The sequence below is a fragment of the Bufo bufo genome, chromosome 5, assembly GCF_905171765.1.
Source record: "Bufo bufo chromosome 5, aBufBuf1.1, whole genome shotgun sequence".
In the NCBI taxonomy this organism is placed as follows: domain Eukaryota; kingdom Metazoa; phylum Chordata; class Amphibia; order Anura; family Bufonidae; genus Bufo; species Bufo bufo.
Window position 1 is genome coordinate 198843330 of NC_053393.1, and position 26379 is coordinate 198869708.

A 26379-nucleotide genomic window follows, 5' to 3' on the forward strand; every position below is an offset into this window, starting at 1 on the left:
TAAAAGCACGAATCAATGATTTCTACAATTCATGGAATATACAGAAAGCTTTTGGTCAGTAAATCAAATTCACACTTGCGTCAATGTCATGATGATTGCGGATACAGCCACCTCTAGGTAAACTGAGGAAATCACTTACCAGAGCCCAATCCAGAAGCTACTACCCCATTCAATACTGGTTAGTACCAATTGACACAGCACAATGTGTTTAGTGAATAAGGCGCTAAAAATTCACTACATTTTAGGACAACATTTTAGGTATTATATTATATATCACAAGATATCCACTGTCCCCCCAGTTCATTTGACTCCCGCTAATAATTTTCTCTATTCCTCAGTGCTCACCTTTCCCTTCCTAGGAACATGCCTTTCACCTCCAAAGAGCCTGCCCAGTGAGTCAAGAATACCCGAGTCCCTGTACCGCCCGTGGGCTCCATGGCCATGCCTAGAGTGGTGGTCAGAAGTACTTGCTGATGCCATTTGTTTTGATCCGTGAGTACGAGACAGTTTCTGTGATGCCATCAAATCCGTTTCTGGTGAAGTTGTTCCACTGTCCTCTGGGATGGTTTGAAGCTCATCTGACTCAGAGGGCCGATCTTTGAAGGTGTTGTCCTCCCTTCCAGGAGCATCTCGGGAAAAGAGGCGGACTAAATGTGGGCGAGAGGCAGCGTCAGCTGGGTTGGCATCCTTCCAATCATTCTCGGGGTCTTCTGTGCTCGTGGAGTCAGTCACCGCCGTGTCCTTGGATGAGGTGCCATTGTTCTGGTTCACATCTGCTGCAAATAATAAGAGGGAGATGTGAATGCAGGGCTGTGAATAGAAGACAATGATTCCTTCTTCTCCCTATCCTGATTTAGCCATTTCACGCAAAGATCTAAGAATATGTTCATGGCATTTCAGAGGGAGGAACTGCAAGGAACACGGGAGAATACTTCTCAAGATGTAAGGTTAAAAAATGCCTCAACATTCCTAGCAGTTCTATAGATGTGGTTTGTACATAACAAGCTTGATCAGAACTTATTAGAAGTCAACTCCCAACAGAAATGACAGCAAGTAAGTGAAATAAACCCCCTGTTTATAAGGTTTTCTAAAGGACTCTTGTAACATACCCATGCCACATACCTTGCGGCCAAGTTTTTGCAGTACTTTACCAAAATGACAGTCAGCTGACCTTTGAAGGAAGTGTGGGCCACACAGTAACACAAATAGTCCTGCACAACTTCCTTCTGAATAAAACTGCATACAGAAGACGCAGAAAGATGCTGACGCATTTAGGGCTACTACTAGCCCATAATCATAGAGATTCTAAGACATTCTAGAGATTCTATGATTACAAGCTTGTAGTAGCTCGAAAAGAGTCAGATTGTTTCTGCCTTGGTCTGTATGCGGTTTTAGACGACTCCAGTAAAAGACTACATTTTATTTAGAAGGAAGTTGTGCTGGACTTGTTTCCACAATTTTTCTACTTTACCATTGGGTATATAACTACTTAAAGAGAATGTGTCACCTATTTTTTTCCTGCCTGTTAAAAGCAGTGGTCAGGAGGGAGCACATAAGCTGTGATATCACCTATTGTAAATGGTGGATCCTGTGTTATGTATACAAAGGTGATATGTTATTGTAATCCTGCCTGTACTGATAAGCAGATAACTGCAGTAAAGTGATCTGTACAGATCAATAAGTGGGGTCTATTATTAGGCTAAAGGTGCCCATATACATTCAATAGCTGTTGGCCGAACGATCGTGGGCTGAACGACGGACAGCTATCTCTCCCTGCTTGCCCATAGACATTTGGTCCGGCTGAACGTGTAGGTATATTTTATGGGAAGAGCAGAGAAAACCGCTGCCAGACACTTCTGGCGGTGGCTTATCTTCCGGGAGAACAAAAGGATCGGGCAAAAATATTAATTTCGCCCGATTCTTGTCTTACCTGACATGATCTGTCGGGGGAGAGTCGGGAGCTTCCAATACACATTAAAGTGTTGACTAAACCCACGGTTCTCAGCGGGTTCGGATGACTATAGACTAATGTTTAAGGCCAGCTTTAGTGGCCAGTGAGAAAATTGATGGATTTTAGGTCTTTTTTTTGTTTAATATAGATGTTGACATGGAAAATTAAAACTAACATCACCAAAAATTATTTCAAAATATGTTTACTATAAAAACATAATCTAAACAATAGGTCATTTTTTGATGATACAATCCTTTTAAGAATGGTATATTTTAGTAAGGCTACTTTCACACTAGCGTTCGAGTGTCCGCTTGTGAGCTCCGTTTGAAGGGTCTCACAAGCGGCCCCGAACGCATCCGTACTGCCCTAATGCATTCTGAGTGGACGCGGATCCGCTCAGAATGCCTCAGTCTGGCAGCGTTCAGCCTCCGCTCCGCTCAGCAAGCGGACACCTGAACGCTGCTTGCAGCGTTCGGGTGTCCGCCTGGCCGTGCGGAGGCAAACGGATCCGTCCAGACTTACAATGTAAGTCAATGGGGACGGATCCGTTTGAAGATGACACAGTATGGCTCAATTTTCAAACGGATCCGTCCCCCATTGACTTTCAATGTAAAGTCTGGACGGATCCGTCTGAACTACTTTCACACTTAGAATTTTTTCTAAGTTATAATGCAGACGGATCCGTTCTGAACGGATCCAAACGTCTGCATTATAGGAGCGGATCCGTCTGTGCAGACAGCAGACGGATCCGCTCTGAACGCAAGTGTGAAAGTAGCCTTACATGGACAGATTATTGGGAGTATTCTTGGGAAACAGAATAGGAGAGAAAATTGTCAATCATCGTCCGGACTTATCTCTATTGCACTATGGGCTTTGGCAGGTCAGTACTGTAAAAGTACTGAATGCTGCCGAAATCAGTGGGTCTGTTGCTACACTATCCTGGCCTCAGTGGGGGCAGTATAAGGGAGCTGACAGATTCCCCTGATTTTAGACCCCAGATGTAAGCTTGAAAGCTTTCACTCACTGACAGCAAGCTACGTTTTTGATAATGGTGAGAAACTAGGCTGCAAATAAAATGATAAAGTTGTGTAACATTTCATTAAATATACAAAGAATAAGCATTTTTTTTACATAAACCTAGAAAAAGCAGCAACTTCATTCTTGTGGAGATTTTCCACAAGCCACTGACAATCCTGTCTGATGCGCCAGCATTCACTAGGACTGCGACAGTTTACAGGTTCAGGACCAGTGATGGTCAGTTCGCAAACGAACACATGCGGGCTGCCATCTTGACTCACCCGTCCGGCGATGCACAGGTAAGCCCTTACCTGTGCCTGTGCCGCGAGCCGGTCTGAAATCAAATGCGGTCAGCGGGAGCAGGCAGTTCCGAGAACAGCCGCCGGGGGCCTTCATCGGAGGGGTTCTGTGGATGGCACTGTTATGGACTGGTTCTGTGGATGGCACTGTTATGGAGAGGTTCTGTGGATGACACTGTTATGGGGATCTGTGGATGACACTGTTATGGGGGATCTGTGGATAGCACTATTATGGGGGGATCTGTGGATGGCACTGTTATGGGGATCTGTGGATAGCACTATTATGGGGGGATCTGTGGATGGCACTGTTATGGGGGATCTGTGGATGACACTGTTATGGGGATCTGTGGATGACACTGTTATGGGGAGGGGGATCTGTGCACTGTTATGGGGAAGGGGATCTGTGGATGGCACTGTTATGGGGAGGGGGATCTGTGGATGACAATGTTATGGGGAGGGGGATCTGTGGATGACTATACTATGGGGGGGATCTATGGATGACACTATATAGCATCCTATGCTATATGTGCCATCCACAGATCTCCCCCATAGCAGCGTCATCCACAGGTCCCCCTCCCCATAACATTGTATTTTAGTATACCTAAATTTTTTATAAATTATGTAATATAAAAGAAAAAACAAAAAAAAAAAAACAAGAAACAAAAACACCAATATTTAGTATATATAAAAAGATCATTTTATTAAATAAAAAAAATAAAAAATGCATAATATTAGGTAGCCACCTGAATGTAATAAGAATTCACGTATCAGGATATTTAGTGCTAACTATAATAAAAACACCATAACATTTTTGACCAAAAACACTGCTGCCAGGTGTTAGTTCAAAGTTTATAGAAAAAAATAGCAATGTCTAGATTTATAGTTTTTTTTTTAGGTCACTGGCACTTTAATAAAAATATTACAGATGAAAAAACTAAACAAAAACACATATATAGAAATAAAGCCCTATAGTACTGACTGGTGGACAAGCATGTAACTATCCCCCAGCTGCTGATCTCAGCTTTCTACTGTTAATGCAATGAAATCCAAATATTTTATGTTAAGGATTTAGAAGCAGAGTCCAGACTTTAAGGGATAAAGCTGATCCACATCTAAATCTATACAACGCCTTGAAGCAATATGGAAAAACAACTAGTGTAAGGAACACTGCCTGTTGCATATTAATACTGTATAACAGACTCTTATTGTCAACTAAAAATAGCTGCGTGCGTTAATACAAAGAATATTTATGCCACAAGAGCATTTTTATTCTCCAAGGAACACAAACCAGTTGACTGCTGCAACTGCTCCGAAAATGAGATTTTAAGCAATAGAAATAAACACAAACACAGACATATTAGACAAAATCTATGAATATGTATTGGCTTCAAAAGAATTTTCCAACTATATCAAGTTTTGAACCAGCAAAAATTGTGCGCACCAGTATTGGTAGGGCTCTATGTGCATTCCCTAATGCTAAAGTAAATGAAACCCATAAATCCCTCCTCCTCTGCTCTGAGTGAAGGCTGTATTCTCCATCCAGGATTTAAACTTCCCGTTCCCTGTGATGCTAATACAACTGTTAGAGGCAGTGGATATGGATCCACCGCGTGACTTTGGCGTTATCCTGGCAGTCCCCTGTTTTTTGACCCTTTATCCCCTATACAGAGATCTGGCCTTAGCTGCAGGGGAGGCACCAGGCTGCTACCTCTAGTCCAGGTGTGGTGGGCTGCTGAACTGCAGGGGCCAGAGACACCTGTGCGAAGCACCAAGGAATCAGGCAAAGCTCATGGTCAGTGGCAGGCCATGGTCAAGGCAGGCAGAGTTTATTTGAATCTGAAAATCAGTCCAAAGATCAGGGCAGGCAGCACAGGGTTGGAACACAGAACAGGCATGGGTCAGGTCAGGCATCAGAGAGAAAGAATCCAGGAATCAGACAGAAGTCGGTACACAAGCAGGCAAACTGATTATAGCACATTTGCAGGATGTTGCATGCTATAGAAACCAATTGCTCAAGTACCTCTCCCTTGGGAAAGGCACCTCAAGTACCAACATGTGTCCAGCCATTGGCTGGTGAAGATTGGTATACAGGTGCCCTGGGTCTTTAAGAGCCAGGGAGGACACATGCCCTATGGCCCAGGTGCAGGGTGTGGCCTCCAATGAGAGAAACAGAACTCCGGCAGCTGGCATTGCTGGCTCTGCTGTGAGGCCACTAGTACCCTCAAAAACGCTGCCTATTATGGTTTGGTTCAGGCTGGATAACGGCGTTTGATATTCAATGGCTTCAAAAACTGGAAATGAAATAAACATCCAATTGCATATATATCTTAAATGTACATAAATTGATATATATATATAGACATAGCATAGCAAGCACTATGAAAACATGCTTCTGTATACCCCTAACCTGCATTCAGAGAATTAAAACCAACTGGAAAAAAAAATGATACTTTATTTCTTGGTTAAACAGATTTATTTCATATATATTGAAAAAGGTCAGAACCCCTTTACGTAATACGTAATGAGCATGGTAATAGAGCTCAGTCACTCGGCTGGAGCCAGTGCCATATGTGGTGCTTTCACATTAACGTCATTCATCTTCCATTACCCTTTGGAGGACCGCACAGCTCCCTATGGCTCACAAAGTACAAAAACAATCTACAGTATTTCTCCATCATCCGCTGCCCTTTTGCTACATTGTTACCAGTGACAGTTCTAATAAGCAACATGAGGATAAGCAGCTGGTGACTGCCTTAATGTCACTCAAACTCCGGGCTGTACCTACAGATTAATGTGGAAGGATTAATCAGATATCGGAGGAGACACTTGAGCACTGAACCAGGGAAATGCAATTCTCTGGTAGATTATGTGAAGGATTATGTTTGATTTGTGTATACACCATTTCTCTCATTGGTAAAAATCATACTGCACAACACCTTCATAAAAATATGAATGTAAAGTCCCACATATTCATTAGAACTAATGAAGCTAGAATACCAAGAAGGTATAGATAGCAACATTTCGGAAACGTAAAATAATACCAGCCTGTAGAATATGATGGGATATAATGTGGCAAGGAAATGTTATACTGCATCTATTTCATTAAATACAGAGAGATCTAAATGGATGTAATTGCTTTAGCGAAATCATGATATATAATTTTACAGTTCAGCCTCCGATTAAGTAATGAACATGATGGTTTCCCAGAGGCAGGTATGTCCTTTCTGGGCATAAAGTCATGCTATAGTGCACATGCACTGCTTGTGTAAATATAATCTCCATATAACGACGGATTAAGAGCCGAGCTGTAATTTCCTATTAACATTGAGTGGTACTGTCCTCTCTCTGTTACAAATCAGGAATCGTGTAATAGGCAAAACTTCCACATCAATTAGCGAAATTGTTAAGGCCCCTTTACATGGACTGATTGTCGGGAAGGAGACGTTCCTTCCTGACTATCGCTTGCTTGTCAGTGGAGGAGACCACTGCATTTATATGCAGCGATCTCCTCCACAGTATAGGGAAGAATAAGCGTTAATGCCATCGCTCATCCCCATACAGAATCATTGTGCTGTTTGGACGAGTGTACATGACCACTCCAGCTAAAAGTACTGCTCTAGACATAAGTCCTTATTCAATTCACCAAGGAGCATATCACTAGAAACGTCGGCCTGTAAAAAGCAAATGGCATGGAAAAATGGCTTGTTTCCCACTTCTGTGATGGAACCCAACAGTTGACCTGCCTGATTAGCTCACAATCTGCCATATGCCCAACACCACTCTAAAACAAAAAAAATTAGGGGGTCATTTACTGATAACAGAAAATTACACAATGGTCTTGACCTGTCCCCCACTAGACAGGTCAAGACCTCTTAATAATTGTGTTGCATCTCCGCCAAAATGGAAATGTACACCAGCAAGGAACCAGGTGTAGATTTCTGTTAGAGTCTATGCCAGTTTCCTGGTGTAGATGATATAACACATGTGACCCTGCAGCACATGCTCCCCACTCTCCTCACTTTTTGGAAAAGTGATGATTGGGGCTCAAACCCCTCAAAAAACTCAAGCAATTTTGTGCAAGTATGTTGAGTGCCAACCTTTGAAACTTGTCTGGCTTATGGGGATAATACATGCCCCCTTATTCCTAAAATTACTATTGTATCGATCTGTACGGAACTGAAAATGTACATGTAACATAGCATAAAACCAATAAAATGTCATCATATATGCTACAAAATATTTGCTATCTGGCATAGAACTCACAATCTAACAAAAAAAAAAAAAAGTGAAGTAAATCAAAAGGTTTAATATTGTTATTCAAGTAAAACATTCCAGGGAGCCTGAACCAATGGGAGATTAAAATACAGAGGCAACAGTGCCTCAACAGTACATGGCAATGTCAAACGGAAGAAGTCACACGTGAAGCGACAGCATAGGTGAAAAACAATATGAATATACAAACATTATAAATAATGGATGAGGGAGGTTACAGCATGTTGACTGTCCAGATCTGCCCTTCTTCGCAAACATAACAGGAAAGTTACCGCACATAAAATGTCAAAGTCATTGCTAAAAGGTTGCAATATTTTAATGTGCATATCTTGGAAACTTATAAAAAATTCAAGTAAAAGTGCTTTTGCCACCTTGCACATTACAGCTTTTCTGGTTTTCACATTTGGTCTCTGAACGCCTACAGGTTTAGGCTTTTCAAGATCAAGCAAGATCAAATACTCGGGAGAGAAAAGTGATGACTGCATTTTTTGGTCAATCTCTAAAACACAGACTTGACATTTATATGAAGTGGTCAACCTTTAAAGGAAATCTGTCAAAAGGAAATTCACTATTCAACCAGGCACAACGCCTTATAGGGCTAGCTCTGCTCAGATAAGTAATAGCTTTCATCTTGCTTTTATTTGGAGAAAACATACTTATAATCCATATGTTAATGAACAGTTGAGTGCTCTGCGGGCAGGCCCAGGGCTTTCTCTGCACCCTTGCTCCTCCTGCTTCCTCTTCCAGCCCCTCCCTCTTCTTGATTGCGAGGACCAGGTTCCGCCGTTGTCATCTGGTCTGGTCGTGTCAATCAAGAGGGAGAAAGAAGAGCTGACAGTGGAAGCAAGAGTGCACAAAGTGGTGGCGTACCTTGGTGTATTTAACTGCTCATTTTCAATAAGAAGCAACGGATCGCTACGTTAAAAGTATCAATACATTCAGCTGAGCTCGTCTTACAATGCATTGTGCCTGGGTTAACATAGAATTTTCTGGTGACAGGTTCCCTTTAATCTTTGTAATGGAAATTCATTGGGGGTCATTTACAAAGCTGGAACTCCAGGTTTTGCATTTCTGCAAAAAATTGTGACTGTGAAGCTCTACTTTAGCAGGTCTGACCCCTGATCAGCAGAAGGGGCTACTGTCCTCGCTGGAATGCCAAAGGTTCTTTCTTTGCTGATGGGTGCGGGTACCTAGGGAGGGAAGGGGGGTTGAATCCCCACCAATCACACCCTAATAGCTGATCCTAAAGATGGAACATCAGGGCTACAGTATGTACCAGAAAGTCTAAAATTTAGCTCCCCCTCCATACACATCCTCTTTTATTCCCTTGGTTGAACTTGACGGATTGTGCCTATTTTCAGCCATACTTACATATGTAACTATATTTTGGGACCCTTGGTTAATCTGAAATAACCAAAAGATGAACAAAAATACATACAGTTGCAAGAAAAAGTATGTGAACCCTTTGGAATGATATGGATTTCTGCACAAATTGGTCATAAAATGTGATCTGATCTTCATCTAAGTCACAACAATAGACAATCCCAGTCTTCTTAAACTAATAACACACAAAGAATTAAATGTTACCATGTTTTTATTGAACACACCATGTAAACATTCACAGTGCAGGTGGAAAAAGTATGTGAACCCTTGGATTTAATAACTGGTTGAACCTGATTTGGCAGCAATAACTTCAACCAAACGTTTCCTGTAGTTGCAGATCAGAAGTGCACAACGGTCAGGAGTAATTCTTGACCATTCCTCTTTACAGAACAGTTCAGCAATATTCTTGGGATGTCTGGTGTGAATCGCTTTCTTTTGGTCATGCCACAGCATCTCAATCGGGTTGAGGTCAGGACTCTCACTGGGCCACTCCAGAAGGCTTATTTTCTTCTGTTTAAGCCATTCTGTTGTTGATTTACTTCTATGCTTTGGGTCGTTGTCCTGTTGCAACACCTATCTTCTGTTGAGCTTTAGCTGGTGGACAGATGGCCTTAAGTTCTCCTGCAAAACGTCTTGATAAACTTGGGAATTCATTTTTCCTTCGATGATAGCAATCCGTCCAGGCCCTGACGCAGAAAAGGAGCCCCAAACCATGATGCCACCACCATATTTCACAGTTGGGATGAGGTTTTGATGTTGGTGTGCTGAGCCTCTTTTTCTCCACACATAGTGTTGTGTGTTTCTTCCAAACATAGAAACATAGAATGTGTCGGCAGATAAGAACCATTTGGCCCATCTAGTCTGCCCAATATACTAAATACTATGGATAGCCCCTGGCTTTATCTTATATGAAGGATGGCCTTATGCCTATCCCATGCATGCTTAAACTCCTCCACTGTATTTGCAGCTGCCACTTCTGCAGGAAGGCTATTCCATGCATCCACTACTCTCTCAGTAAAGTAATACTTCCTGATATTACTTTTAAACCTTTGCCCCTCTAATTTAAAACTATGTCCTCTTGTAGCAGTTTTTCTTCTTTTAAATATTCTTTCCTCTTTTACCTTGTTGATTCCCTTTATGTATTTAAAAGTTTCTATCATATCCCCTCTGTCTCGTCTTTCTTCCAAGCTATACATGTTAAGGTCCTTTAATCTTTCCTGGTAAGTTTTATCCTGCAATCCATGTACCAGTTTAGTAGCTCTTCTCTGAACTCTCTCCAAAGTATCAATATCCTTCTGGAGATATGGTCTCCAGTACTGAGCACAATACTCCAAATGAGGTCTCACTAGTGCTCTGTAGAGCGGCATGAGCACCTCCCTCTTTCTACTGGTAATTCCTCTTGCTATACACCCAAGCATTCTGCTAGCATTTCCTGCTGCTCTGTGACATTGTCTGCCTACCTTTAAGTCTTCTGAAATAATGATCCCTAAATCCCTTTCCTCAGATACTGAGGTTAGGACTGTATCACTGATTTTATATTCTGCTCTTGGGTTTTTACGTCCCAGGTGCATTATCTTGCACTTATCAACATAAAATTTTAGTTGCCAGATTTTTGACCATTCCTCTAGTTTTCCTAAGTCCTTCTCCATTTGGTGTATTCCTCCAGGAACATCAACCCTGTTACAAATCTTTGTGTCATCAGCAAAAAGACACACCTTACCATTGAGGCCTTCTGCAATTTCGCTGATAAAGATATTAAACAATATGGGTCCCAGAACAGATCCCTGAGGTACCCCACTGGTAACAAGACCTTGGTCTGAATATACTCCATTGACTACAACCCTCTGTTGCCTGTCCCTCAGCCACTGCCTAATCCATTCAACAATATGGGAGTCCAAGCCCAATGACTGCACTTTATTGATAAGCCTTCTATGTGGGACAGTATCTAAAGCCTTACTAAAGTCTAGATAAGCGATGTCTACTGCACCTCCTCCATCTATTATTTTAGTCACCCAATCAAAAAAATCTATAAGATTAGTTTGACATGATCTCCCTGAAGTAAACCCATGCTGTTTTTCATCTTTCAATCCATGGGATTTTAGATGGTCCACAATCCTCTCCTTAAGTATGGTTTCCATTAATTTCCCCACTATTGATGTCAGGCTTACTGGCCTATAGTTGCCCGATTCCTCCCTACTACGGTACCTTTCTTGTGAATGGGCACAACATTTGCTAATTTCCAATCTTCTGGGATGACTCCTGTTGCCAGTGATTGGTTAAATAAATCTGATAATGGTTTTGCTAGTTCACCGCTGAGCTCTTTTAATAGCTTTGGGTGTATCCCATCAGGCCCCTGTGACTTATTTGTATTAATTTTAGACAGTTGACTTAGAACCTCTTCCTCTGTAAAGACACATGCGTCAAAAGATTCATTAGTCTTCTTTCCCAACTGAGGTCCTTCTCCTTCATTTTCCTTTGTAAAAACTGAACAGAAGTATTCATTGAGGCAGTCAGCTAGTTCTTTTAATTTGGTAATTCCTTGTTTTAGTTTCCTTTTTTCATTTATGTATCTGAAGAATGCCTTATTGCCTTTTTTCCCTGACTGAGCTAATTTCTCTTCTGCCTGTGCTTTAGAAGCTCTTATAACTTGTTTGGCCTCTCTCTGCCTAATCTTATAAATTTGTCTGTCATGCTCGTTTTTTTTTTTTTTTTTTTTATAATTCCTAAATGCTATCTTTTTGTTTTTAATGATTTTGGCCACTTCTGCTGAGTACCACAGTGGTCTCTTCCTTTTTTTGCTTTTACTGACAAGCCTAATGCAATCTTCTGTTGCCTTCAATAGTGCCACTTTTAAGTAGTCCCATTTCTCCTGGACTCCAATGAAACTGCTCCAGTCTGATAGGGACTCGTATACCACTAATCTAATTTTAGAAAAGTCTGTTTTTCAAAAATCTAACTCAACTTTGGTTTCATCTGTCCAAAGAATATTTTGCCAGTACTGCTGTGGAACATCCAGGTGCTATTGTGCAAACTGTAAACGTGCAGCAATGTTTTTTTTGGACAGCAGTGTCTTCCTCTGTGGTATCCTCCCATGAAATCCATTCTTGTTTAGTGTTTTACGTATCGTAGATTCGCTAACAGGGATGTTAGCATATGCCAGAGACTTTTGTAAGTCTTTAGCTTACACTCTAGGATTCTTCTTCACCTCATTGAGCAGTCTGCGCTGTGCTCTTGCAGTCATCTTTACAGGACGGCCACTCCTAGGGAGAGTAGCAGCAGTGCTGAACTTTCTCCATTTATAGACAATTTGGCTTACCGTCGACTGAAGATGAACCGTCGACTTGATGAACAGCAAGACTTTTCGAGATACTTTTATAACCCTTTCCAGCTTTATGCAAGTCAAGAATTCTTAATCGTAGGTCTTCTGAAAGCTCTTTTGTGCGAGGCATCATTCACATCAAGCAATGCTTCTTGTGAAAAGCAAACCCAGAACTAGTGTGTGTTTTTTATAGGGCAGGGCAGCTGTAACCAACACCTCCAATCTCATCTCATTGATTGGACACCTCACTCCAATTAGCTCTTGGCGATGTCATTAGGCTAGGGGTTCACATACTTGTTCCACCTGCAATGTGAATGTTTACATGGTGTGTTCAATAAAAACATTTAATTCTTTGTGTGTTATTAGTTTAAGCAGACTGTGATTGTCTATTGTTGTGACTTAGATGAAGATCAGATCACATTTTATGACCAATTTGTGCAGAAATATATATCATTCCAAAGGGTTCACATACTTTTTTTTTGCAACTGTATTTAACAGGTCTAATTAACAGCATATTGTCTTTAATTACATTTTGACTCAATGCAATCTGTTGGTAGCAAATTTCAATCGATTCTAAGTAACTTCTCCATCACAGTTCAAAAATATTGGGAAGTCAACCTTAGTCCAACAGAACCTAATACCTACTACTGTGAATTTAATAATTTTGGTCTCCAGAAAAAAAAACAAAAAAAAAACAAAACACTGGGACCCCGCAGATCCTGAGAATAGGTGTCCTGTGTCCTCTGTTTGAATGCAGCAGGGTCATGCATGTGCACTACCACTCCATTTAATATTTATAGAGCTCTCTGTTAGAGATATGTGATCAACGTCTTTAGTAAGTCCATAGTGGCTGCACGAAACCCCTAAGAATGAATGGATCAGCTGTCTAAGCGATTGTACCGGGGTGCTGCCCACAGCTTTGAATTAGTGTGGGTCCAGTCCTATAGCAAACTCCACTTATTGTTATAAAGAGTACTGGCTATGGTTGGGGATGCCTAGAACGAGAGAGGAACTTGCAGAAAACAAAAAGGTCCATGGTTTACTACTGGTGGGATTTGCTATGACAGAAATTCTCCAGCTATGAGAGGAATGTGGCTGCTCTCCAAACAGCCTGCAGATTTTCTTATTCCAATTGTTAAATAAATGGATTCTGTCAGCCCACCCATACAAAATCTAAATGTTTCTTTGTTTTCCTGAACCATACATATTTTCTGGGACAATTAAAAAGGAAAACTGGAGAATAAGCAGACTCTTTTGTTTTAATATCTGCACTGCAAAAGCTATGCTAAGTATATCACTGGAATAGACCATTGATATTATTGAGGGATTTAACTTGTTTTGCCAACAAAAATCCTTTCCCTAAACTACTGTTGAGATCAAAACTACATGAGGCCATGGGCACAGCAATGGGTGAAATCCACGGCAAATCTGAAATAATCCATGCCAGAGAGCATGCAGGTTTCAGGACTGTTTGCTGTATGGGGTTCTGGTAAACCCATTCAACTGCACTGTACTACGCTTCAGTTGTCACCAAAAAGTCTGTGTGGATCCATGTCCTTAAAGGGGATCTGTCATCAGAGTTCACAGTACAAAACTTGATGAAGATGATCTGACGAGACTGTTGCAACTAGGCCTCTTTCACACTTGCGTTGTTGGGATCCGGCGTGCACTTCCGTTGCCGGAGGTGCCCGCCGGATCCGGAAAAATGCAAGTGTACTGAAAGCATTTGAAGACGGAACCGTCTTCCAAATGCTTTCAGTGTTACTATGGCACCCAGGACGCTATTAAAGTCCTGGTTGCCATAGTAGGAGCGGGGAGCGGTATACTTACAGTCCGTGCGGCTCCCGGGGCGCTCCAGAATGACGTCAGAGCGCCCCATGCGCATGGATGACATGATCCATGCGATCACATGATCCATGCGCTTGGGGCGCCCTGACGTCACTCTGGAGCGCTCGGGGAGCCGCACGGACGGTAAGTATACTGCTCCCCCGCTCCCCGCTACACTTTACCATGGCTGCCAGGACTTTAGCGTCCCGGCAGCCATGGTAACCATTCAGAAAAAGCTAAATGTCGGCTCCGGCAATGCGCCGAAACGACGTTTAGCTTAAGGCCGGATCCGGATCAATGCCTTCCAATGGGCATTAATTCCGGATCCGGCCTTGCGGCAAGTGTTCCGGATTTTTGGCTGCAGTATTTTCTCCGGCCAAAAAACGTTCCGTTCCGGAACTGAAGACATCCTGATGCATCCTGAACGGATTTCTCTCCATTCAGAATGCATTAGGATAATCCTGATCAGGATTCTTCCGGCATAGAGCCCCGACGACGGAACTCTATGCCGGAAGACAAGAACGCAAGTGTGAAAGAGCCCTAAACCGAAAACCTTTGTCAGAATAGCTGTATAATCCAGCTAAAGCTACAGGCTAAAGGAGGCCATACACAGGAGATAGAAGTTGGTTGATGGTTGAACAAACAATGATCTGGTGAACGAACATTTGGTTTGGTTGAAATTGACCACTTTGATTAACTTTGGATTAATTGGTATGTCTACCTTATAGGGGTTTTCAGGGACTTTAATACTGATGACCTATCATCAGGATAGGTCAAAAGTATCTGATCGGTGGGGTCCAACACCCCCGCCAATCAGCTGTTTGATAAGGCACTGGCGTTCCTGTGAGCCCAACAGCCTTCTCCGTGCTTACCAAGCACAGTGCCATACACTGTATAGCAGGATAGGTCAAAAGTATCTGATCGGTGGGGTCCAACACCCCCGCCGATCAGCTGTTTGATAAGGCACTGGCATTCCTGTGAGCACCACAGCCTTCTCCGTGCTTACCAAGCACAGTGCCATACACTGTATAGCAGCTGTGCTTGGTATTGCTCTCAGCCCTATTGAAGTGAATGGGGCTGAGACCGATACCAAGCACAACTGCTATACAGTGTATGGCGCTGTGCTTGGTGAGCTGAGAAAAGGCTGTGGAGCGCCAATGCCTTCTCAAACAGCTTATCAGCGGAGGTCCTGGACGTCAGACCCCACGGATCGGATATATTTACAAGCTTTCTTAAAGGGGTTTTCCAGGATTTTGACACTGATGACCTATACTCAGGATAGGTCATCAGTGTCAAAATCCTGGAAAACCCCTTTAAGAAAGCTTATAAATTAAGTGTATTCATCACATAAGGATACTTTCACACTAGAGGTTTCAATTCCGCTATTGAGATCAGTCATAGTATCTCAATAGCAGATGAAAACGCTTTCGTTTTGTCCCCATTCATTGTTAAAGGGGACAAAACGAAACGGAATGCACCAAAATGCATTCCGTTCCATTTGGTTGCGTCTCCATCGCGGACAGAATAACGCTGCAAGTGTTGTACAGCCACATCTGCACCGAGCGTAACTGGTAAGATTGATTCTGTGTACCTGCTCCCCTGCTGATATCTCGCACATGCCACCCTAATTTGCAGTGAGAGAGCACATTTTCCAGCAGTAGTTTTAGTCTATCACTATCTGCTGCTTTCTTAGACTGAGCATAATGAGTTGTCAGCAGCAGGGGAGGAGGTACACTGAAAGGTGTCTGTCAATTAGGCTATGTGGGTGAAGATTGAATTTAGCTTGTGAATACACCAGGCACAAATTCTCTCAATCTCTATCTGGAGCCATGGAGACTGCAGCTTGTACTGAGTATAATGAGATGTCAGCAGCAGGGGAGGAGGTACACTGAAAGGTGTCTGTCAATTAGGCTATGTGGGTGAAGATTGAATTTAGCTTGTGAATACCCCAGGATCAAACTCTCTCATTCTCTATCTGGACTTTTAAAATGCTCATTTTAGTATCAACCAGGAAAACTTTGCATTGTTCATTCTTGTGACGGATTCTCTTTAACTATGCTATTCAGTTAGATCACATATATTTCTCTGGATAAATTCAATCTACTTATACCAACACTTTAAAAGTATAAAGCGAGACATATGCCAAATGGACACATAATTTGGAGCACAGTGCCAGTACCCTCTGCAGACATGGCATGTACCCCGCTACAAACAAACATTGATGGCTTATTCAAAAAATCGACCATTATTTTAATATCCAGAAAAACCCCTTTAAGAGTTAATGAATCACATAACACCAATGCCCCATACAAAGTTATGTTTTTTATGCTGCGGTCTATAGAAACAACAAATTGTAATCTATTTGTGCAAACAATTCCAATTCAAAATGATGCCCAAGTACAATGAGAACAGAGGGCTTGATCAATTCTGCTTCAACAGAATCCATTTTCCTTTGATCTGTGCTCCTTCTTTCCTTTGGACACTTGCAGAATGAGGAATATGTCCCAATTATTAGAGTAAAGATTATCTATCTTTCACAAAGAAATAAAGCTGAAAAAAACTCCCCAAAAAACACAAAAAAACTGACTGGAAGAAGGAGACGCCCAGGAGAACAAGAGCAGGCTCCTCCCAGTTGAGTTGAAAATCTGAAGATACCGGAGCCTATACCGGGAGAACGGAGCGGCGCCCAGAGATAATAGTAAGTGCAGGGAGATCCCTGGGCCCCGCTCTCCATGTCTGTATACTTAGTTTAGATTTTTTATTGTAGTGAAAGGTCCTCTTTAACTTGTAACTGGCAAACCATTTCAAACGGGATCACTCACCATCAGTTTACTGCCATGTCAAGTTCAATTTTCGAAGGAGTTGTCTTAATTAGAGAAAGCCTTAAAGCTCCATGCTTGACTTAAATTGGCTCTACAGTCGGCAAGTGTCATCTAGGGGGTGCTGATGGGCACTTCTGACCATTAAAAGCCCCAGTCATAGTCTAGGAACTATTTGGCAATGTGTGGCTGGCGTTTGTGAAATATATTCATTACTTTTTGTGTGGTGTATATTTTAACTCTTTCTTTCGCACACTGGTTTTGTTTTTGCTTGCTAATCATAAGGACACTATGTAAGAAATGTGGAATTGTACTTGTACTGTTAGCAGGTAGTTGTAACCAGGATTATACTCTATGCGTGCCCTGTATACGCTAGAACAACTATATAAACATTTACTAACATTGAAGGCCAGGGTAAACAGTGGGTTTGTGTGTAGGCCACAGAGCTCTCCGTGACGTTCATCGCTTCATCTACTAAAGTAAAAATTCCACTTTAGTTGGACTGAGTTACGCAAAAAAGTAATTATTCGAAAAGTTTTAAGTAAATGAAGAAGCAGTGTTTTTGTTAAAGGGAGAAGCCTAAATGCCTGAGGTGGAAACACCAATTTAATGAGGGATTCTCAGAGGCCTGAAGATGCCAATGAATAATGTAATAGGGGGAGATTTATAAAACTGCTGTAAAGTGGCAGCCAATCAGATTCCACCTTTCATTTTCCAAAGGAGCTATAAAAAAATGAAAGGTGGAATCTGATTGGTTGCTATGGGCAGTTCTACTGATAAATCTCCCTCATAGTGCTTGCTGCATTATTTAGGTGCAAAACACCCCAACAGGACTCAAAGAGAAGTCAACGGGGGGAATCTATCATGCACTGCACCCCAGTATCATGAAAATTTTAAATCTCGGACATGTGCTTCTTCAGTCATTGAAGCTGCTACCAGCAGAAGGTAACATATGGCGCAGGCGCACACCGAAAGGATTTCACCCTTTGCAAAGCAAGGGTTAGAACTGAGGAAAAAGTTTTTGATGCGGATTTGGTGCAGAAACGTACAGAAAGCCGCACGAAAAATGGTGCAGAGTTTCTTATTTGAAATCTGCACTTGTGTGCAGGTACCGTTTTTCAGGCAGCATAGTATTATATATTAGGTATGCTATATGTGATAAGGTGGGCTCAGCAGTATGAAATCTTTGAAGAAAAGACAAATTTTGACAATTCCGGGCCAGTTATATTTGAGCCAGCAGCAGCTTTGGGCACAAACTGTGAGTGTGATTTATGTGATCAAATTAGCACATAAAACACGCCACATGTTGTAGACCGGGGACATGTCTCAGAAAGAACAGAAGCGGCTCTGCGTGGCATAGTAATGTTCTAGACACCTGAACTCTGGGCTTCAGCTCAGCAGGCTGTATTTGCCGAGATTGACAATACCGGCAGTTTAGTACAAGGGATAACTTGACACCAGACAGCTTTGAAATGATGGCAAAACACAACTCTACATTAAAACAATGTGTGATGCCTGAGATGACGGATTAATATTCGGCACAGATGTGGCAGAGATTAATTTGTTGTTTAGCAGTCCACTGTCTGTGCATTCTAGGACAATGTACTGAGCTTACCTGCAGTGCTATCCCAGATAATACTTTGTAATATGCACAAAACAAACTTGGCTCTGCTACGGCCATCCAAACCAACAACTGCAATGAGGCTTGAGACAGCCTGATCATTTTTAACCCCAGGAGATGACACCTCTGGCAGCGGCTTATTACCCTTCCCCTCTGAAATTAAAGGGAACCTGTCATCAACTTTATGCTGAACTCACTGAGGGCAGCATAAAATGGTGACAGAAATGGTGATGTCAGCGGTGTGTCCCTCATCAGCTAAAAGTAAGTGGCTGCTGAGAACCAGCATCATAATCATTGCAGCCAAGGCCTGGAAAAGAGTCACATCTACCTGAGAAGAGTCATGGTTATACATAATCTCCTGCTCTCTCACCCATCTGCTGATGATTGGCAGTTCTCTCCTATAGAGAAAGAGAGAAAACGAGGTAGAAGACTGTCAGTCATCAGCAGGTGGGCAGGAGAGCAGGACTTCATGAACGACCATGACTCTTCTCAGGTGGCTGTGACTCTTTTCCAGGCCCAGTCTGCAATGATTGTTATGTTTGTTCCCCGCCACCACTTACTTATAACTTATAAAGGACAGACCGCTGAAATCAACTCTCCTGTCTCTACTTTATGCTTCCGTTAGTATGGGCAGCACACAGTTGATGACAGGTTCCCTTTAAGGGCTCATTTAGACGGCTGTATGCTGTCCGCAAAAATGCGGATCTGTTCTTTTGCGGACAGATTGCATTCCGTTTTTTTTTTCTGATCCATAGACTTCAATGGGGCCATGTCCTGATTTTCACTGACAAGTACAGGACATGTTTCATTTGTTTTGCTGAGCCGTGGAATGGAAGAAAAGGGCCCCATAGAAGTGAATGGGTCAGCATCTAATCCGTAAAAAAAACGGATCCGCAGAAAGAGACCTAACAGACATGATCGGGACTGATTGCTTTTGTTCAATAGCTATCTTTTGTGTGTGGCTGACTTATTATTTTGCATTACCGATGCTATAATAAAAGTATAAAAGTCTTTTCCATGGAAGGAAGAAGGCAATGTGCATACCACAGGCACATTTATACATATAAAAAAAAAATGGCGTCTATCTATAAAAAAGCTGACAACCATGAATGCATCCTTGCAGCTTACAACGTAATCACAAAAGGCAAACATCAGCAGTAACATCTTGGAACAGATGTATATTTTTCATCTTTATTTTCTCAGAACGCTAAAAAAGTCCTTTTTGTTCTTTTTTACATTAAATACACCCGTCAGTGGAACATTTTTTGGAATATGCAAACTGAGAAAAGAAGAAAAACAGCGAAAAAAATCACCATACCTTGCTCTAGGTCTACATAAACATACTATTCGTCAGTTCCCACTAACTAGCCTATATTTGGCAGTATGGCTATGGCTGCTTCTTTACTCAGGACTTGCGTGGGCTGAGGAAGTATAGTTTGCATGTCTGAACGCAGCCTAATGAAAAAAATATAGTAGGCCGAGTCCATTGAAGTTCGGAGAGTGAAGGGGACGACTCCGATTCTGAGCAGCATTACTACGGCAAATAGCATTTTTTATTTCATGACTTTTAACTATTTTTTTTAAACTTTGCAGAGTGGGACCTTTTTGGGAGGGATGCCAAGAATGGAAATTTATCCACGTTGGGATTTTTTGTTCTTTCTTTTATTCATTTATATGGCATCAAAATATTCTGCAGCCCTGTACAGAGATTGTCAGCACTCATATCGGTCCCTGTCCAGATTGGCGCTAACAGTCCTTAAAGTATGAATGGTAAGGGATCCACCTGACGAAGCAGAGAACCATCTGTCGAAACAGATGGTTTCAGTACCATGGATTTAAAGCGTCCAAGCAACGTGTAACAGAGCAGAAGGAGCTGAGCAGATTGTTATATAGCTTTGTTGGAAACGTTCTAGTATAGCTTGTCATTTATTCATTTAGTCCCTGCTCATTTTATGCTTAGGAGTCCAGTGGGTGGTCTTACTTAATGACTGACAGCCTTCCCTGTAGATTGATAGCTGCCTATCACTGCATAACAAAACGAAAATAAAAATATCAGGTAGTAATGAAATTAATATGTTAAAGGTCCCTTTCAGAACTCTGCTGTTTTATGTACAGCAAAGAACACCTGCAGAGTACGTAGTGCAGACCAGGGCTGCAACGATTACTGGATTGAATCGAATAATTAGACACAAAAAAAATCCTTGATGCGCTTGCTGTTACTCACACTGCATGTTCACCCGCCCACTCGCACCGCGCTGCACTGTACTGTATCCTGACACATAATCAGGTAAGCGCGCACTATGACCCAATGCTGTGTGACATCAGGACTACAGTGCAGCGCGTACAGAAGAAGACAGAGGAGCTGTGGAGCGGCGCCCATATAGGGGAGGTAAGTGTTAAACTGGGACTGATGGCTAGGAGCGGAGATGGTGGCACTGGGGGAGCTTAGGACATGGAGGACTGCTGGCATGGGGGGGGGGGGGGGAGGCACAGAGCTCATGGCACTGGGGGGGCCTGATGACACAGAGCTGATGGCACTGGGGGGGCTGATTGCACAGAGCTGATGGCACTGGGGGAGCTGATGGCACAGAGCTGATGGCACTGGGGGGCTGATGGCACAAAGCTGATGGCACTGGGGGCTGATGGCACAAAGCTGATGGCACTGGGAAGCTGATGGCACAGAGCTGATGACACTGGGGGAGCTGATTGCACTGGGGGGAGCTGATGGCACAGAGCTGATGGCACTGTGGGGAGCTGATGGCACAGAGCTGATGACACTGGGGGAGCTGATGGCACAGCTGATGGCACTGGGGGCAGCTGATGGCACAGAGCTGATGCCATTGGAGGGAGCTGATGGCACTGAGGGAGCTGATGGCACGGAGCTCATGGCACTGGAAAGAGCTGATGGCACTTGGTAGAGCTGATGGTACTGGGGGGCTGATCGCACACAGCTGATGGCACAGAGCTCATGACACTGGGGGAGCTGATGGCACAGAGCTGATGGCACTGGGGCAGCTGATGGCACAGAGCTGATAACACAGGGGGGGCTGATGGCACAGAGCTGATGGCACTGGGGGGAGCTGATGTCACAGAGCTGATAAAACTGGGGGAGCTGATGGCACTGGGGGTAACTGATGGCATAGAGGACTGATGGCACGGGGGGTCTGATCACCTTTTATAAAGGAAAAAGTTATTTTAACTAGTTATTTCTTATTAGAGTACTCATTTAATTGTTGGGTTAATCGATAGAATACTTGATTACTAAAATAATCGATAGCTGCAGCCCTAGTGCAGACATTACCTATCTCATCGAGCAGCATGCACTACTTCATTTCACCAGTGGTGGTGCTGCAGAGAGAGTTGAACACTTGCAGTTGGGTTCTCTCAAAGATTACCGCTAAAGGGTGGGAGTCCTAGCCCCAGAGCAGTCAGCTTATTTTTGGGCGACCCTTTAAACAAAAAGGAAATGCTTAACGTGTACGTACTTTGCAACACAGAATAAATGCTGTATCTCTATTTTCAACAACTCTATAAATAGTGAGAATTTCTGGCAAGCCGACCGTGGTGTGTATACTGTACTGAGAATGGACATTCTTTTTTGATCTTCATGACTTCATGACTTGTATATCAAGCAAAATAGTCACTGTAATAACTGTTATTAAAAATCAAAGAAGTATGAAGAAAAGCAACTGAAGTGTCTTATGTAAGGCATGGCTGATGAGTTGTGAAGAGTCCTTACTTACAGCAGAAGTGAAGGACTTCGACAACTTCTTCACACAACTAAACAATGATATAACTAAAAACTTCTGTGACTATATGAAGGAGATGTTATGCCCTTTAACAGTATTTATGCCTTCGTAGTGACCCCCACATAGAAGTTATGCCCCGTTAGTGCACCCACACAGTAGTTATGCCTACTTTGTGTCTCCACAGACACACTGTACACTGCCCCCTTAATGTCCCCTCACAACAGTGCTGCTCTTTTGCCCCCTTACAATACTGTTGCATGCACTGTTAATAAAATAAAAAATAACAACCACCACATCAAGCTCTCCCCAGCAGGAGGTGAAAAGCAGTGATGTCATCGCACTTGCTGAGGCTAAGCAGAACAGCGCACAAGCCGTGATGATGTCACTTCACCACACCTGCTGCTAGGGGAAGGTGCGACCGGTAAATGACAAAGAAGGGAGCTGATGGCTCTCTGCTTCACCACTGCATTCAACTGTCTCTGCGTCCTCAGGACTCACTGAATGTGGGACATACCTCAGCCGTCCTTGGACCGTGGGACAGCCTCTGAAATCCAGGACTGTCCCGCCAGATCCAGGATGGTTTGGAGGTATGCTTACAGGTAACGTTATATTTTAGTTACATCCCTGTACGAAATATTTTTAAAGGCCTACAGTCAGATTTTATGTGATATCATTCAGATATAAGAAGATTGCAACTTCTTATAAAGAAATAACGTAATAGTGGATTTCAACTCCAAGTGTAATGTAGTGCACCCTGGAGACCTTCAGCCCATGCATTGTACTTTACAAAACGCAACGCACAGTGATATCAGCATAGTATATAAGTACATTCTTATTGAACAATGCTTTACTTTACGCTGTTGTCTTTTCCATGAATACTTGCAATGTTTAGCTGTGAATGTGGTCCAATCCTACACGAGGAACAATGGTGACAAACTGTATATAAAAGCAGCAGTGATCGATGGCTTGCCACACAATATCTGCTTTTCAGAAAAAAAAGCTATTCTTCTAAGCGGCACCAGTCGTTGTACCAGCCCGTGTTTGCTACAGCAGCAGACAAAAAATGACCACACTACGTTAACATTACAAAGTTACTCTAGGCCAGAGAAGCTATAGGGCACTTATGCTAGTCCACCAGAGGAACAGAATAGCAATTTCTATTAGCTGAAGAAACATGACAATTTCTGAGAATATTCAGCTTGTTCTTAATTAGGGTACTTTTACACTTGCGTTTTTCTTTTCCGGCATAGAGTTCCGTCCTAGGGGCTCTATACTGGAAAAGAACTGATCAGTTATATCCCCATGCATTCTGAATAGAGAGCAATCCGTTCAGGATGCATCAGGATGTCTTCAGTTCAGTCATTTTGACTGATCAGGCAAAAGATAAAACCGCAGCATGCTACCGTTTTATCTCTGGCCAAAAAAACGGAAGACTTGCCTGAATGCCGGATCCGGCATTTTTTTCCATAGGAATGTATAAGTGCCGGATCCAGACCGAAAAAAAGGTGAAAAAAATAAATGCCGGATCTATTTTGCCGGATGACACCGGAAAGACAGATCTGGCATTTCAATGCATTTTTCTGACTGATCAGGCATTTTTAAGACTGATCAGGATCCTGATTAGTCTTAGGGCTCTTTCACACCTGCGTTATTGTCTTCCCGCATAGAGTTCCGTCGTCGGGGCTCTATGCCGGAAGAATCCTGATCAGTTTTATCCTAATGCATTCTGAATGGAGAGTAATCCGTTCAGGATGCATCAGGATGTCTTCAGTTCCGGTACGGAACGTTTGTTGGCCGGAGAAAATACCGCAGCATGCTGCGCTTTTTGCTCCGGCCAAAAATCCGGAACACTTGCCGCAAGGCCGGATCCGGAATTAATGCCCATTGGAAGGCATTGATCCGGATCCGGCCTTAAGCTAAACGTCGTTTCGGCATATTGCCGGAGCCGACATTTAGCTTTTTCAGGGTGGTTACCATGGCTGCCGGGACGCTAAAGTCCTAGCAGCTATGGTAAAGTGTAGCGGGGAGCGGGGGAGCAGTGTACTTACCGTCCGTGCGGCTCCCCGGGCGCTCCAGAGTGACGTCAGGGCGCCCCAAGCGCATGGATCACGTGATCGCATGGATCACGTCATCCATGCGCATGGGGCGCTCTGACGTCATTCTGGAGCGCCCCGGGAGCCGCACGGACTGTAAGTATACCGCTCCCCTGCTCCCCGCTCCTACTATGGCAACCAGGACTTTAATAGCGTCCTGGGTGCCATAGTAACACTGAAAGCATTTGGAAGACGGTTCCGTCTTCAAATGCTTTCAGTGCACTTGCGTTTTTCCGGATCCGGCAGGCACCTCCGGCAACGGAAGTGCATGCCGGATCCCAACAACGCAAGTGTGAAAGAGGCCTTAGGCTACTTTCACACCTGCGTTCAGGTGTCCGCTCGTGCGCTCCGTTTGAAGGGGCTCACAAGCGGCCCCGAACGCATCCGTCTGGCCCCAATGCATTCTCAGTGGAGGCGGATCCGCTCAGAATGCATCAGTCTGCCAGCGTTCAGCCTCCGCTCCGCTCAGTGAGCGGACACCTGAACGCTGCTTGCAGCGTTCGGGTGTCCGCCTGGCCGTGCGGAGGCGAGCGGATCCGTCCAGACTTACAATGGAAGTCAATGGGGACGGATCCGTTTGAAGATGACACAATATGGCTCAATCTTCAAGCGGATCCGTCCCCCATTGACTTTCAATGTAAAGTCTGGACGGATCCGCTCAGGCTACTTTCACACTTAGAAATTTTTCTAGGTTATAATGCAGACGGATCCGTTCTGAACGGATGCAAACGTCTGCATTATAGGAGCGGATCCGTCTGAGCAGACATCAGACGGACCCGCTCTGAACGCAAGTGTGAAAGTAGCCTTACAAATGCCATCAGTTGGCATACGTTTTGCCGAATCCAGCAGGCAGTTCCGTCGCCGGAACTGCTTGCTGGATCACTCTGCCGCAAGTGTGAAAGTAGCCTTAGTGATCAAGTGGTGTGGGGCGATTGTGTGATGCCTTCTGTTTGTTGGCATGCCAGTTATCACCCTTTGTCACAAAGTAAAAGGATCAGAATCCTTGAACTGAAAGACCTTGGTTTATCACTTCAGCAGATCGCTACGCTCCTAGGCTGAGATGTCAACACTGTTCAGAGTTGTGTGTCCCGGTGGTTGGGAGAACAATAACAAACTGCAATGACAGCAAGAGGTGCACAGAGGTGAATGAATGACTGCAACTGCAATTGGACAGGGCATCCCAAGCCTAGGGTGACAAACAGTGTCTACACAAACCATCAGAAGGTGTTTGCATGGCATTGTTCTAAGAGACAGAGGTCCAGCTACAGGTGTTCCTTTGACCTCTCACCCGCGTTCTCAAAGGCTAGCATGGTGCACAGCAAGACGGCAAAGGAGGCTGGAATGGAGATCGATCCTCAGAGATGAGCCCCACTTTTGCCTTGGATGCAATAATAGACGGAGATTGGGCTGAAGACCATGAGGACAATGCCATGAAGAGGCCTTCAAAAGGGAATGTCACACCGGTCCTACTCCCGGAATAATGATGTGGGTTGGCATAATGTATGGTAACTAGACCTCTCTAGTATTAATTTCAGGTACACTAACAGCTTGGCATTACATTAATTTTTTTCATGGAGCCAGTGGTACAAACATTTCTCCAAAGTGTCCCAGGATCCATTTTGCAACATGCCACATACCACTGTAAGCAATCTGCATGGTCTAAACATGCTACCATGGCCTGCAGCATCTTCTTGTCTCCCATCGAGCACATATGGGACATCAATAATCACCAATTGTAAAGGGCGTTGCCACCAGCAGATCTTGATTACTTGCATGCCTAATAGCTTTCAGTGTGGCTTAACTTTCTTACCATTAAAGAGGTTGTCCAGATGCCCATATTAATGAACTATCCTCAGGATAGGTTATCAATAGAGATGAGCGAATTTCCGCTTATGAAATTCGTTTACTGCTAAAAGCAGAACTGCGTTATGGATTCTGCTACCACGGATCATAACGCAATTCTATGACTGAATGCATAACAGAATGCCTTTAGAGGCATTCCGTTATTTATTCCGTCATAATAGAAGTC

At 43.3% G+C, this 26379-nt stretch overlaps 1 protein-coding gene across 4 annotated transcripts in view; it reads right to left on the minus strand.

Moving 5' to 3' along the window:
- The window catches only part of LOC121002783 (myelin basic protein), a 190311-nt gene that overhangs the window by 53673 nt on the left and 110259 nt on the right, over positions 1-26379 (minus strand). For 3 of the 4 annotated variants that reach the window (XM_040434326.1, XM_040434324.1, XM_040434323.1), the window contains exon 4: positions 346-776. In XM_040434326.1, coding sequence (XP_040290260.1) covers positions 346-776 — 431 coding nt within the window. The remainder of the gene's footprint in view (positions 1-345; positions 777-26379) is intronic. The other variant, XM_040434325.1, reaches the window with a different exon arrangement.